This window comes from Sparus aurata, chromosome 5 (assembly GCF_900880675.1).
Source record: "Sparus aurata chromosome 5, fSpaAur1.1, whole genome shotgun sequence".
In the NCBI taxonomy this organism is placed as follows: domain Eukaryota; kingdom Metazoa; phylum Chordata; class Actinopteri; order Spariformes; family Sparidae; genus Sparus; species Sparus aurata.
This window is the reverse complement of record NC_044191.1, coordinates 30,546,834-30,560,387: the sequence shown is the minus strand read 5'-3', so window position 1 is coordinate 30,560,387 and position 13,554 is coordinate 30,546,834. Positions and strand designations below refer to the sequence as shown.

The 13,554-nt window shown below is 41.8% G+C and overlaps 1 protein-coding gene across 2 annotated transcripts in view; it reads left to right on the top strand.

Annotated features, from left to right (window-relative positions):
• LOC115581182 (netrin receptor UNC5C-like) overlaps positions 1–13,554 on the top strand; it is a 382,877-nt gene that overhangs the window by 137,420 nt on the left and 231,903 nt on the right. For both annotated transcript variants that reach the window (XM_030416078.1, XM_030416077.1), the window contains exon 4: positions 11,727–11,804. In XM_030416078.1, the coding sequence (XP_030271938.1) occupies positions 11,727–11,804 (78 nt within the window). The remainder of the gene's footprint in view (positions 1–11,726; positions 11,805–13,554) is intronic.

Here is a 13,554-nt window from a genome sequence, read left to right as displayed (position 1 = left end):
ATAACGATGATTATTCAGACAAAACATAGAAAAAGGGGTTAGGCTTTCTCAGTGGACACCGGGTGTCTGCTCCTGCTGGAAATATACAGGTAATCAGCAATTTATTTTGCAAATTTTATGTCTAAAAAAGATGAAGAGAGATTGTAAAGCAGAGTCCGGCATGGGTTCAGGTACCCGCTGGTGACCCACACAATTTGGATGAAAAGGGTGAAAAATAACGTACTGTGTCGGACACAGTGCGGATTGGGTTGGACGCCTGGAGAACATGGGTCAGGTTTTGCGATGGCCATTTTCAAGCCGTCACGTGCAAAAAAAAAAAAATCATTATTAGAAGACACATCTGCAAAAATATGCCTGCATTTCAAAATGATGAGTATTTATATTTCATATGAGCTTATTCATGCATTTTCGCGCCCTCCCAGAACTTCCACTCCCCACGCTAGCTTACTTTCATTTTTAAAAATTGCATGTAGTCTATCTAATTTGTCTAATTTTCCTTCGGGTGCGGGTCAGGCATCGGTATCAATTTATAGTGGGTCATCAGTGAGGAATGTAATTTGTGCTACTGTTGGAAAACGGGTCGGATGCGCTTTTAAGTATGGTGGGTACGGGCGGGTGCGGGTTTGCAAAATAAGACCCATGCAGGACTCTGCTGTAAAGTACAGATTAATGTTGTATGCAAACTTCCTCCAGGTTTTTCAAACACCCAAATTCCCCGAAAGAATAACAGAACATCGGTGTCCTCGGTGGTAGCTACAGCATGAACAAGACTTTTTTTTTCCAGTTTCCCATACATGATCTACAGTCTCCTGTTCAGAAACACATCATGTGGTTTATACACATTTCTCTCAAAACATCATGTCTTTAAAACTTGTAATAAATCAAGAGTTGTTGTTAGCATGTGATATATGAATGACATCTATACTCATCTGTGGTGGCAAATAACTGTCAAATTTACAACAAAGTCATTCAATATACTCATCACAACTTAAATGTCAACGGTATCCTGAGGGTCTTTCTCTCTCTCTGGGGAAATTAACACCGACTCCTATAAATCCCGACATTGTAATTAGACAAAGATACCACTGACTCCCATAAATCCAGAGGTTATAAGTCTATTTCCTGCCAGGAGAGGGGCACACTTCCTGTCAGACTGACAGAGGAGGTCAGAAGTCACGGAGGAAGGTCAGCGGTCTGTTTCGCATCAACACCAATCAGCTTTGTCTCTTTTCTTTACGTTCAGTCGTGGGACTGTTTCTGCTGCATTCTTTGATTGTTTTTCATAAATTCCTGAAGTTGTCCATGTGACTTCCAGCATGCTTTCCTCCTCATCCTCCTCCTGTCTGCTGCTCTGCTACTCACTCTTCCCCTTTTACTTTCCATCTCTTGTTGCTTCCCTCCCGCTGACATGCTCTCCCCACAGTCCCCCTAGGCTAACACACACACACACACACACACACACACACCAGAACAGACCTGACTATATCACCCATTCAGCCTCCCAAATCAAATTACCATGGACAAAACAGAGTAATAAAAAGTAATGGGTTGTTATACGAGGTACACACTCAAAAGCAGAACAAGTCCTTCAGCACTCTGATCCACAATATTCTCTTTGTTGCCTACTTACTTCTACCAATGATTAACTTTTGTCATATAGTTTTGGGAAACAATATACAGAAAAGGTTTGTGATTATTGTAACCACAGCTTTACTGTTAGTGTGCTGCATTTAAAACATATCAAGCCAATAATCTATAATATGACCTGCAATGCAATGTAAACATGGATATGGATGGATAGTACATATTGAAGTGGAATAGTACAATCCATACACGCACATGACTTTTGGTCACAAAAACTGACTGTGGACTTCATTTTGGACTAAATCTGGCACAACTTCACCTTCACAGAGATGGTAGAAATTGGTGAAAATGGCAGCAACACTTACAGTGTAGAAGCATGTTTTCGGGGGATTTCAAAGCCGATTCGCCTTTCCATGAATAGTTTTACTGCGTGGAGTAGAGCGAAACCACCCCTCCTCCAATTGGACTCACTCGCAGCTGTTCTGGACTTGTGTTACAGTAAGTTTCTCCTGATGAAAACCCAACATTTCCTGATTTTGCCACTTCATAGTACAAACTTTTAAATAATAAAATAACACTTCACTGTAGGACCTCTACAGTGAAGACTTCCCACAAAATAAAACATGAAAATGATCATGAAATTAGCAGAGCTTTGTTATTAGCTTATATTTATTACTGAGGGGAGGAGGAGAGTTTACAGCTGCTCCTCTGATCACAACACAAAATAAGAACGTCATCAGTTGTGTGTGTGTGTGTGTGTGTGTGTGTGTGTGTGTGTGTGTGTGTGTTAGATTACCAATTGACATTTGATTAATTTGGCTGTTGGTGTTCTAAATCTTTATAAAAGTAAAGAACAGTTTGGTATATTGATGTTTTTTCTGGTTTCTTGAAACAAGAGTTCATGTGTGTTCATCATTGTGTGTGTGTTTGTGTGTGTGTGTGTGGAATGAGTCAATGAGAATCTTCTAGGCGGGAACAGACGAGTCATTGTTCCTTGCTAACCTCTGTCTTCTGTGCTCAGGTGTTTCATCATCTTATCTGCAGGTGGTCTTTTAACCTCTGACCTTTAACACTGGCTTTGTGCCAGAGTTCATGCTTGTCAATCACATGTGGGAGTCTTAATATGTTATTCAAGCACAGTAAGTCACACTGGAGTCATGTTTGAAATACTTCTAATGTGTTTTTACAAAGGTGTCAAATGATAGGACGCTGAACATCGTCCATGTTTCATTTTAAGAATAGCTAAATCATGGCAAGCACAACATCTACCCAAACAAATTCAAAAGAAAGACAAAGACTCATTGTTGACTTTTGTTGAATAAGACCCAAAAAAAACAAATGAATATTCACCACTAACATTTCTCAGATCCAAATGCTTATATAATAGAGGAAATCTATTTTTTCTGATCAGGAAAAATACAACCATTTGTGTCAACCAAGCTCTGTTATTAGTGTAATTTCTGAATGTTGCTAAATTGTTTATATTCCTGTAGTGTTTTTATCTTCCTCCCACTCTTGACTCATCCTTGTTTGTGTCTTTTTTTATTTGAGTTTTTTTTTTATTTTTTTCCATTTTGTTCTAACAACCCGCAGAGTGCTGACACACACAACCGTTCTGTTGTGCCACCCAGAAACATTTCTTGGCACAGCAGGGAGATGATTATGCAGCCATCCTCCTGGTTCAGTGGAAAGTTGGTTACGATATTAAAACGTGCTCGACTGAGACATAAAAAAAGTATAGTAAATATTTACTTATAAACTCTCAAGGATCGTTGAGAGGGTTGGCGTACTTGTTTTAATACTTGGATGTGGGTACTAAGTTGTATTCTTGCCCAGTTACACATTCAGCCTACCTGAGACATATTTGCAAAGTGGTTGTGTGCACAGCATTAAAGCACCGCAGCTTTAACAGACATTTATAAAGACAGCCGTGTACGATATATATACCGACTTAACAAGAGCAAATCCTCATATAATGCTGAATGAGGCTTGCAAAATTCGAGGCCCCTTCTTCCAACTTTTTCTTTCTGCACCTTGACCGGGTGCACAGATGCTCCTGCCCTCTGCCGCCGGGAGGAATCAGGATCGTGAAGTAACTGTAAATCTTGTTATAATCTCAGAAGACTTATGCTCATCGCTGTTATCCCCGATCTTGAGCTTTAGAACTGCCTCATCTGGACCAAGAGGGACCTTGAACCCTCTCATGATGCTTTTGCTTGCTTGTGCGATTTGTATTTCCAGTTCAACAGGGCTAGTTGATTGAAGTTTCCTTAGCTGATGACGTATAGTTGAAAAGAACGGCTTTAAACTCTCTGCCTCCCCTTGAAAACTATCAAAGAATAGCTGCTGACAAAGCTCAGTTATGTTTTGATAAACACATTTTATTTCCTATCAGTTATTCACAGTAAAAGTCCTTTTTTTTAAGTTATTTAAAAAACTTTTATTACAAAGCACCAAAGTCGGGAAATTTGGGGTTTTCACATGCTGTAACTTAACACGGCTCCCAAACCAGCTGAAAGCAAACCTGATCAAACCTTAAAATACAGCAGGTGTCAGAAAGAGTACAAACTGGGATCCTGAAGAGAAACGACACGTTAAACCACAGAGATTCAGTTAGAAACTACACAATTACTGAGAGCTGAACACACAGAAACGATAGAAACGCCTTTTTCATTGGTTTCCTGCACAGACATTAGGAGAGTTTTGCAACACAGGCTGGTTTTAGGGCGAGACGGGAGTCATCACGGGTCGGTGTTGGTCACTATAACTTGGAGGTGTGCTGGGCGCTTTAGCCACACTCAGTTAAGGTGTGGGAGAAGCTTTGTCCACCTGACGTTCAAAAAAAACTTAATGGCATGAAATGAGTGTCATTTTAAATGGTTCTAACTAATGAAAGATATCAGTTTGAGGTGAAACATTTTTGCTTATCCTGAGCTGCTATACTATTCTTATTGAAGGTTCTAACATGACTCACCACATGGTTTGTAGTACAAGACCATCTGGGAAGCTGTTTGGGAAAAAGGGGAGGCACTTTCATGTCATAATTGTCAGATTATTAGATGAACTGTTTACGTCCATCATTGGACAAATCAAATCAAATCATTTGGTAATTCCACTTTTACCCAAGCCAATCAAGAGACAAGTAAAAACATCTTGTCCACTGAGAAAAAAGCCTTTTCGTGTCATTCTTTCTTCCTTGCTTCTTTCAATGAAACATACTGTCCGGTTCTGACATAACAGATGACACAGCAGCATCTACGCTCACCTCTTCAGGAGCCCCCGTCGCTGTTCAGACTGCCGGTCACTTTTCTCTCTGGGCGTCATACCTTAACCACGACCCCCATAGATGCCAGCAGGTCCACATGGGACAGAAACTGGTATGAGCCAATTGTTTGCTTCGGGCCACGAGCGCATAGCTGAGCTAGCATGGCGAAAATAACAGAATAAAAGTACAGAGATGACAAGAAAAGGAAGAGGGATTAGAAAACAATAACAGGAACAACTGCAGTTGCTGTCGTCTTTGTTGTCTGAGTCAGAACAGCGCCGGCATACTAAAGCACAGTCTCCACTGTCGGCAACTTTAGCTGCAGCTAACCGTTTGTCAGTACCAATTAGCTTTGAACACGACTTCAGATGAATCAGAGTTTTTTTTTTTCCTATTTTATTAAACAATACCAAAGCAAAGCTCTTAATTGTGGCAGATGTGTGCTGTGATGTCAGCGCACTGAGAAAGAGCCCGCTGAGTGAAGACCAGGTGTGTGAGTGCATCCTTACTGCTCCGAAAGCACTGAAAGAGAGCTGGGGACATCCGACTGAAACTGTGAGTCATTAGGCTGCTGAGACGTTGTACACACACACACACACACACACGCACACACACACACACACACACGGACACACACAAACACACACAGAGGGAGAGAGAGAGAGAGAGAGAGAGAGTCAGACAGGCTGAGTCACTGGTCTGTTCCTGTGGAGTGCTGATAACAGCGTTTGCTCTGGGGCCTCTGGAGCAGAGAGCATGTGTGCGTATGTGTGTTTGTGTGTGTGTGTGTGTGTGTGTGTGTGTGTGTCCGTGTGTGTGTGTAGAAGCAGTAGAGATTGAGCACAGGATAGAAAGAAAGGATCAAAACAAAAGGAAAGAAATATACATACTTTTTAAGAGGGTGTGTGTTGCTGTGTGAGGTAGCATTGTATAGAGTCATTGGCCTGTGTGTGTGCGTGTGTGTGTGTGTGTGTGTGTGTGTGTGTGTGCACCTTCCTACATAAAACAGAAGCGGCAAACAATCTTTAAAGTGGCTTCTCTTATGCAGGATCAGATATTGTGTGGCGCGAGAGTCAGACAGAGACGGAGAGAGAGAAAGAGGTAGAAATGGAGGTGGAACAGGAAGAGAGAACAGAGAGATGGAGATGAATGCACGGAGAGGAAAACCGGTGAGTCGAGAAGAAAGAAGAAATAATCAAGAAGCAACAGATGATGGAGGGAGGGAAATGTGACACACGGCAGCCGGGAAAAAGGAGAAGACAGGTTTTTTTAAAGGTGTTTCTGTTGCCCACTGTTTCAACAGTCTCTTTGCTCACAAGCCACCTCAGACTAAATAACAGCAGCTAAACCCCACAAGCCTGATAAAATGGAACAGTACGCCCCAGAGAGCTCAAAGACGCTTCTGAAACTGACACTTCTTCTCCCCCTAAATCATCTACATACACATTTCTGTCTGAAGTACCTTGGAACTCATAATTTATTCATCTCTCCGTTTTTCTGTACCTACATATCCTGCTCATGGTTGCAGTAAGACGAAACCTATCCCAGCATGCACCGGATGAGCTGCAGGGGACAGGTTATTAATGACAATCATACATTTTGTATGTATTATATATTGTGAGAACCCTGTACAGCGCTTCCTGTGACACCAATGGGTCATCCACCACCCACACCACCACCACCTCCACCTGCCTCCTTGAAGGTTAACACATGCAGCCCCTGGCAAATATTACATATTAAGCATGCCACATACTGAGCTGCTAACTCTGAAAATGCATTCACCTGTAAAAAATTATGTTTATCCACTCTTTTGATCAGTACATTGAAACGGTGGGTCTCATATGAAATCTGTTAAATAGAGAGATTTTTTCAGCTCGTTAATCCTCAACCAGGCCTTTCGTCAGAATAAAGTGTTAGCAGCTGATGATACATTCACATTTGAACATGTCAAAGGCTACGCACCATACTGACATTTATAAATGCATGTCATGTTTAAATCTCATGTTTATGACCTAAATTTCGTATTGGAAGGTGAGGGGAGTTACCTTTAGATTCCACCACGCCAGCGGAGCTGATTGGTTTCACTTTAGTCTATGTGTTAACTTCCACCAGGTCCGGCGCGCTGCGTATGTGCTCCGTCCCAGCTCCACCAGAAATAGAAGCCCTTAGGTGCAAATATGCAGGACTTCTATTTCTGGTGGATGCCGGAGCACGACACAGCAATTAAGCTGAATTTAGCACCGAGCAGACAGGAAGTCAAGCACAGAAACAACAATATGACATCCGGTTGCTTTCAAAGTAAAACACTCAAATCTCAAAAAAGAGACAAACACAAGCTCTTCTTCTAATCCTTTGCTCGGCAACACTTTTTACACATACACAACACATACCTATAACTGAGGTCGCGAGTGATTATATGATTATCGCGGGAACTCCCGCTTGTACTGCGCTGTAGCGGACTCAAATCGCAACTGGTGGGGGTTACCGGACAGCGGAGCAAAACCGGATCGGAGCCGTAACGCAGATGACACATATCTGGTCGAATCTCGTGGTTAGAGTTAGAGAAGGCCACCAAGCCAGTGACCTCAGTTCTCGACTGTGTTTCAACATTTGTAAGTGTGAAAACTGAATATTTTTAAGAAGGGACCCTGCAATTTCAACATTTTTAAAATTGTCACCATTGGGTACTTTTAAAGAGATCTTGAGACAAGTTACACCTGTATTTGTGGCGACAAACAAATACTCTCTCACACTGGTATTCTCACCTGAGTATGTGCAGCAAACCTTTAGTTACTAGGTTGACCTTTAAGATCTGTTTCAGTCAGTAAAGAAGGCCCCATGTGAACGTTTACTGGTCGAGCTTATTCAAAAGAGAATATGTCACGCTGTCATTGGCGGCCGGGGCAGCGCCATTGTTTTGTTCCATTCTCCGTAAAGGGATTGGTGTTTCCTGTCTCATTAGTGTCCATTTAGTTGCTGTAAAAACCAAGATAATCCGTCTATCTTCTTTAAAGAAGACAATTCAGAGTCCGGAAGATCAGGAGTTGAGCCCAAGACAGACAGTTTGAAGTCCGAATATCTCCAGCCATGTTTGTGTGGCAACCAAAACAGGTACTTGAAGCCAGAACAGGATCTTTTCCGAGCCCTAACAAAGCACAGAGCATTAGCACAGCTTTGTCACAAAGTAGTCAAGTTACAAAATAAATGTAAAGTTTCAACATATCTGTGGTTTGCATTCATTCTGATTGGTTTAGTTCTGTCTTGTCCTGCTCTCCACAAACTTAACATTAGTTCATCTAATTCAGGTCTGATTGTTGGCCTATCATAATTTTATATGAGGAAAATTGTCTGGGAAGAAATGCCCTTGAATACTGGTTGAACACCTGTGCTGTGCAAATGGTTGTATTGATATAACAATATGTGTGCTCACAGAGATGGCTTGAGGCAACAAAAAGTTTTCTTTGAACTTTACTGCTGCTCAGTTGCTGTCTGAACAGGTTCCTAACATCGTGCTCAAAAACAAACTCTGAAACTGCTGCTTTCCTGCGAAAGAGAAACAGATACATCCACAGCTCCAGCTAAATTACAGAGCGAGCAGTCTTGAAACATTTGGGACTACACTAAAAACACCCACTGCTTTGACATCCACTTACCCAAACATTGTCACAGCTATGGAACATTAATGAGTACTCTGCTTACTCCAGCAAAAGTAAGTAAAAAAACATTTGGTCAAGTTGTTATGTGACAGCGGTAACAGTCTCTGTGGTGCTAGAAAACTGGACAGAGCGGGAGGAGAGAAGGATTTCAGGGCCGAGCGAAAGCGAAAAAAGAAAACTGCAGAAATTGAGACACTGACAGGCAGCAGAGAGGAGCTGAGGAGAGGAGATGAGTGGAGTCCCTTGGGTAAAGTCTCATCTACCACTTCAGACAATCCAACATGATCCCCTCCAAAGTACCCAGGTATAACCCCGGCCTCTGCTCTGTCTCTCTTCCACTTCACCGGTGGAGATGAGCGCACCAAGAATTGTGGGAGAAGTACCTCTCGTCGCACCGTGCACTCACCTTTTTGGTTTGCTCGAGCCGCTGACGTGGTCGAGTTTCTCAAGATGATTTATTTCTGAGCATCGCATCAAAGTGAAACTTCCAAGCCCCGTCGGCAAAAAAACAGGGAATCACTCCACTCCAAGAACAGACCGGCGGCTCTGGTGTGCAATTTAGTGTGAGAGAGAGTGTAAGTGAGCGAATGAATAACTTCTACATGTTTACAATCTGCTAAAAAGTTTTAAGCCACGTCCAGAACAACCACAGCACTGCGTCCAATAACAACGGCAGCGTGGGCCAGGAACAAAAAGTTGCTCCTGGCCTAGTTTTTGCTGCAGCAGCACCCGACGTATTGCACCTGCCAAACAATTACAGCGAGTTCCCCTAAAGAAGGACTACCGTATGGAGTGTTCCCTGTTGTGCTAACGTAACGTTTTAGACACACTTGGAGACGGAGATCAGATTATTTTACAATCTAATTCAGTGTCTTGGCACCTCGTAAGCCTTGGAGCCGGACTTCCCAGTTTGTATTTTATCTGCCCATCTGAACCTGAAGCAGCGTGCCAGCATCAGTGAAGGCCCTTGCGATTTTTTGAACACAGCTCTTTTTTTGGTGGCGGCTCAGACTAAGATATCCTGGCAGCTGTCAAAAGGCGAGAGGATCCTCACCAGAACCATCTGTGGGCTGAACATTACAGTGGTTATTGGCTTATTAAAGCACAATTACGAGACTGTTACGCCTTAAAATATGTTTACCTTTAAGTGTAAGGAAAAAAATGACTGTACACTACCTGTAATAAAGGGACATGGTGTCTCTTTTAGTCTCGCTGTCCACCCCAAATGCCTGTTGTTGCAGTCTAGTATCACAGTAAAGGCTCTGCAATGTTCTCAGTAGGTTGAACGGTCCTTTATACAGGATCTTAGTCGTTGGCAAGAGGGTGAATTGTGCTCTCAAACATTTGGTGCACCAAATCGCCCAAAAATACCAGTTTTGGCATAATGTTGCTTTAAATGAATGTAAACACAAACACTCGCCTGTATCATCCTATCTTTTTTAAGATGTTTTATATGTATGTTGTTGATTTCTTTTGCGGCTCATCTACAAAAATGCTAATAAAACGACTATTATCTCATTTAGATTCACAGGTTTTGTCTTATTTTAGTTGAACTTGACGGTGCCTGTGTACAGGGCTTTTTACTTAAGGCACTATTGCCCACCTTTAGCCTTCAAAACAAAAAAAAAGTTTCTACAAAACATCTTGGGTAGCACGCAGGGCGCCGTTGCCTGAGGAGCCATTTCATTGAATACAACAACAACAAAAAAATCCCTATTTATATGTAAGTTTTGCCGTTCGTTTCAGTCTGTTTCTATTCTAATTTAATTTCCTAGGAAAGATACGGTGTCACATTACCACAAAAACTTGTCAGTTGCATCACAGCTTCAGTGCTTCAAGGCAGCGCAGCCTCAAGGCTTGTTACCGATGTGTTGCATTAATTACAGAGCGGGTTCCTGGTGTCCATGAAAAACTCCACTGTGTACTTTGTGATTTCTCATTTGCAGTCTTTGCTAAGAACTAAGTCAACTTGTAGTGTTGCTCTGAGAGTTGCCTTTTATGATGAACGCACATGTTCCGGGCTGTGGTGTGAGTTACTCAGTGTTACCATTGTCTTTCAGTCATCACTCGAAACCCGGTAAGTCCCTCAGTAAACCCACAAGCTCCATGAGACGGAAGTTAAAACATTTTCCCGATGGTTTTGTTACAGACCGCCTTTTTTTTCCTTTCTTTTTTAAATGACACGTCTTCTGTACAAAGTTTAGTGTAATGAACTTGGACGTGCTTTGCTTGTTTCTTCGTCCGTCTCAAAATAACCACCGTTATAGCCGACGTTGGCAGCGAACCCCACCTCTCCACCACCTCGCCGACAAAAGGCTTCATTAACTTCATCCTCATCCGACTCCTTTTAGTCGTTCCCTTTTCTCCAGTTCGCTAAATTTCACCTTCCTCCGCCTCATTTTTCCTCGACTTCCTCCTTTTCTTTTCCCTGCTCCTCACTCTGCAGACGCACTTGAAACGTACCCGGTGTAGAATAAATATATTAATCAGAGTACAATAGAAGCTACAGCTGTGGCTTAAAGCGCTACATGATTTATGAACCGCTGACTTCACAGCCACCTTCATGGTTCAAGATGCCTTCATGAGACTGCCTTTTCATATTTTTTATATGCTTTTGACTGGAACATCCTATAGACAGAGTGCAGATGGCCAATTAACTAGATATGCTAGTTTTTGAAGGGTCATTAGAACGTAAATTGCTCTTTAAACGAAGAGTAAGTTAAACAGCACATTTTATCGGATTGGTTTTATATTATAGGAAGACTAAAACACCAGAGTGAAATATTCATTCTGGGACATATTGTATGATAACAAAAACACAGTGGCTCCATTAAATTGTACAAATGTGTTCATGTTTGCTGGCTGAGGGAGGCTGGTGGTTATTCATAATGCATAACTAATGTAGTTTTATCATAAAATGACACATGGCGAACATCAAAGGATCAGAGTCGCCGCAAAATACGAAACGCAATTTTTCATGTAAGATACAAGTAACAGGGAGAACGGATAGACCGAGCTCATTTGTCCTCAGAGATAAGAGCCTCTATATGATGATTAAAATAATCAGTAAAAAAAGCTCCTCCTCCACGCGATACACTGCAGCAAGCTTATGTTAAAAGCCTCTGTCATAGATGTTTCAGTATAGTTTCGATCTAATGATATGAAATGGAAATGACATCAAGAGTACTTTGAATAATTTAGTATTGTCTTGTTGATTTCAGACAGCACAGCGTCCCTGACGCTGGTGGAGACTCAGGACACTTCAGGCCCAGCTGATGCGGATGGTTCTCCGGCTGAAGGTCAGACTCTCAAAATTCCCTGCGCAACCCTGCTGTCTTGAACATGCATCATGCTCTGATTCAATATTCACCTGTCAGCGAGAATTTTACTGAGGTGATGGAAGTACTCAGATCTTGTCCTTAAAGTGGCAACGGACAACCTTTCCCACTAGTCACGTTTCCAAGCGGTTGCAAAGACAACTGGATTGTTTTTGACAACACGGGACAAAACCTGAGTTTATTCATCCTTTTAGTCTAAAGTACAGGGTTCGTACACATTTTTCAAGGTCAAATTCAAGCACTTTTTAAGCACTTTTAAGGGTCATTTACAACATTTTCCAGCACCTTATCACTGGGGTAAAATACATATCTACAGGAATATATATACTCATAATTATTTTTTTCACTTTTTATCACAATTATGTACATTGTATTATGCTGTAAACATCTAAAATGATGTTTCATGGTAGCAAAAACTTTAAAAATTAAAGGAGAACAAAGTTTTATCCAAAAAAAGGGAAGCCACTTGGCGTTCTTCAGGTACACTTGCACCGGGACAAAGAGAGACCTTCTTTTCTTTTTGACATAAACTTTTATAAGCTTTTCACTTATTCATCAAAGTTTATTAATATTGAATGTGTCATCAGTCCAGATTGCATCAAATTCACCTTCTCCTCAGCCATCCTTCTCTATTGCTACCAGGCTGCATTTGTGACGACACACACACACACACACACACACACTGATTTTATTTCTCCTTGTAATAAGAAACTATCCAGTCTGATCCCAATGTTGCCAAGACACAGAGTTATAATGTCAAGCACTTTCAAGCGCTTAAACTAAAATCCAAGCACTTTTCAGACCTTGAAAACACAACATTGGAATTCAAGCACTTTCAAGGATTTCAAGCACCCGTACGAACCCTGAAAGTAGAAATAGACTTCAGGTTAACCTTCTTTTGCCCAGGTGACCACGTGCCTGGAGGCGGACAGATTTGCATAGTAACAACAAGGTTTACAGGGGGGCCAACGTAAACACAGATGGTTCACGATCTTCACGATATCTTTGGTGAATATATCTTCTGTTATTAAACTGAATCTGCAAAGTAACCAGTAACTAAAGGCGTCAAACACATGTAGAGGATTAAATAGTAAGATTTTTTCCTCTTGTAATGTAGTGGGGTAAAAGTATAAAGTGGTGCCTTAAAAGCTGCATTTGAAAACAGTGCTTGAATAAATGTACTTAGTTACTTCCCACCACTGACACATTTATCCCTTGATAGTATATGAATGAGCGGTTATGGTATATTTTCAAAGGGAAAGCACATGAGTTAACCCAGTTTCCGAAGAAACAACCGTCGACGTGAACACTTCCCTAATTCAGCGTGAATCAGCAGTGCAGCAGTCAGACTTCATGATTCCTGAATTCCAAAGCAGCGCTGCCTTTTCCGCCTTGTTAAAAGGGCCCTCCGATGCGCAGCGTTTCTCTGATAATCAGCGCTCTCCTCTACCTTCAGGCGGAGAGAGAGAGAGAGAGAGTGTGAAGGAGGGAGAAGCAGGCAAACATCCAAATGTGTTCCTCCGTCAAAGGTAATGAAAGGAGCCCCGTATTCTTTGATCACATGGCAGGGGCATCACGCTTGCGTTAGATTTCTGAAATATCTCAGATGCTCAAAGCCTTAGCTGTTTGCAAACACACACACACACACACACAGCCACACATGCACAAACAACACAAAACTCACACATTATTTTGGGGGGATGTCTTGGGC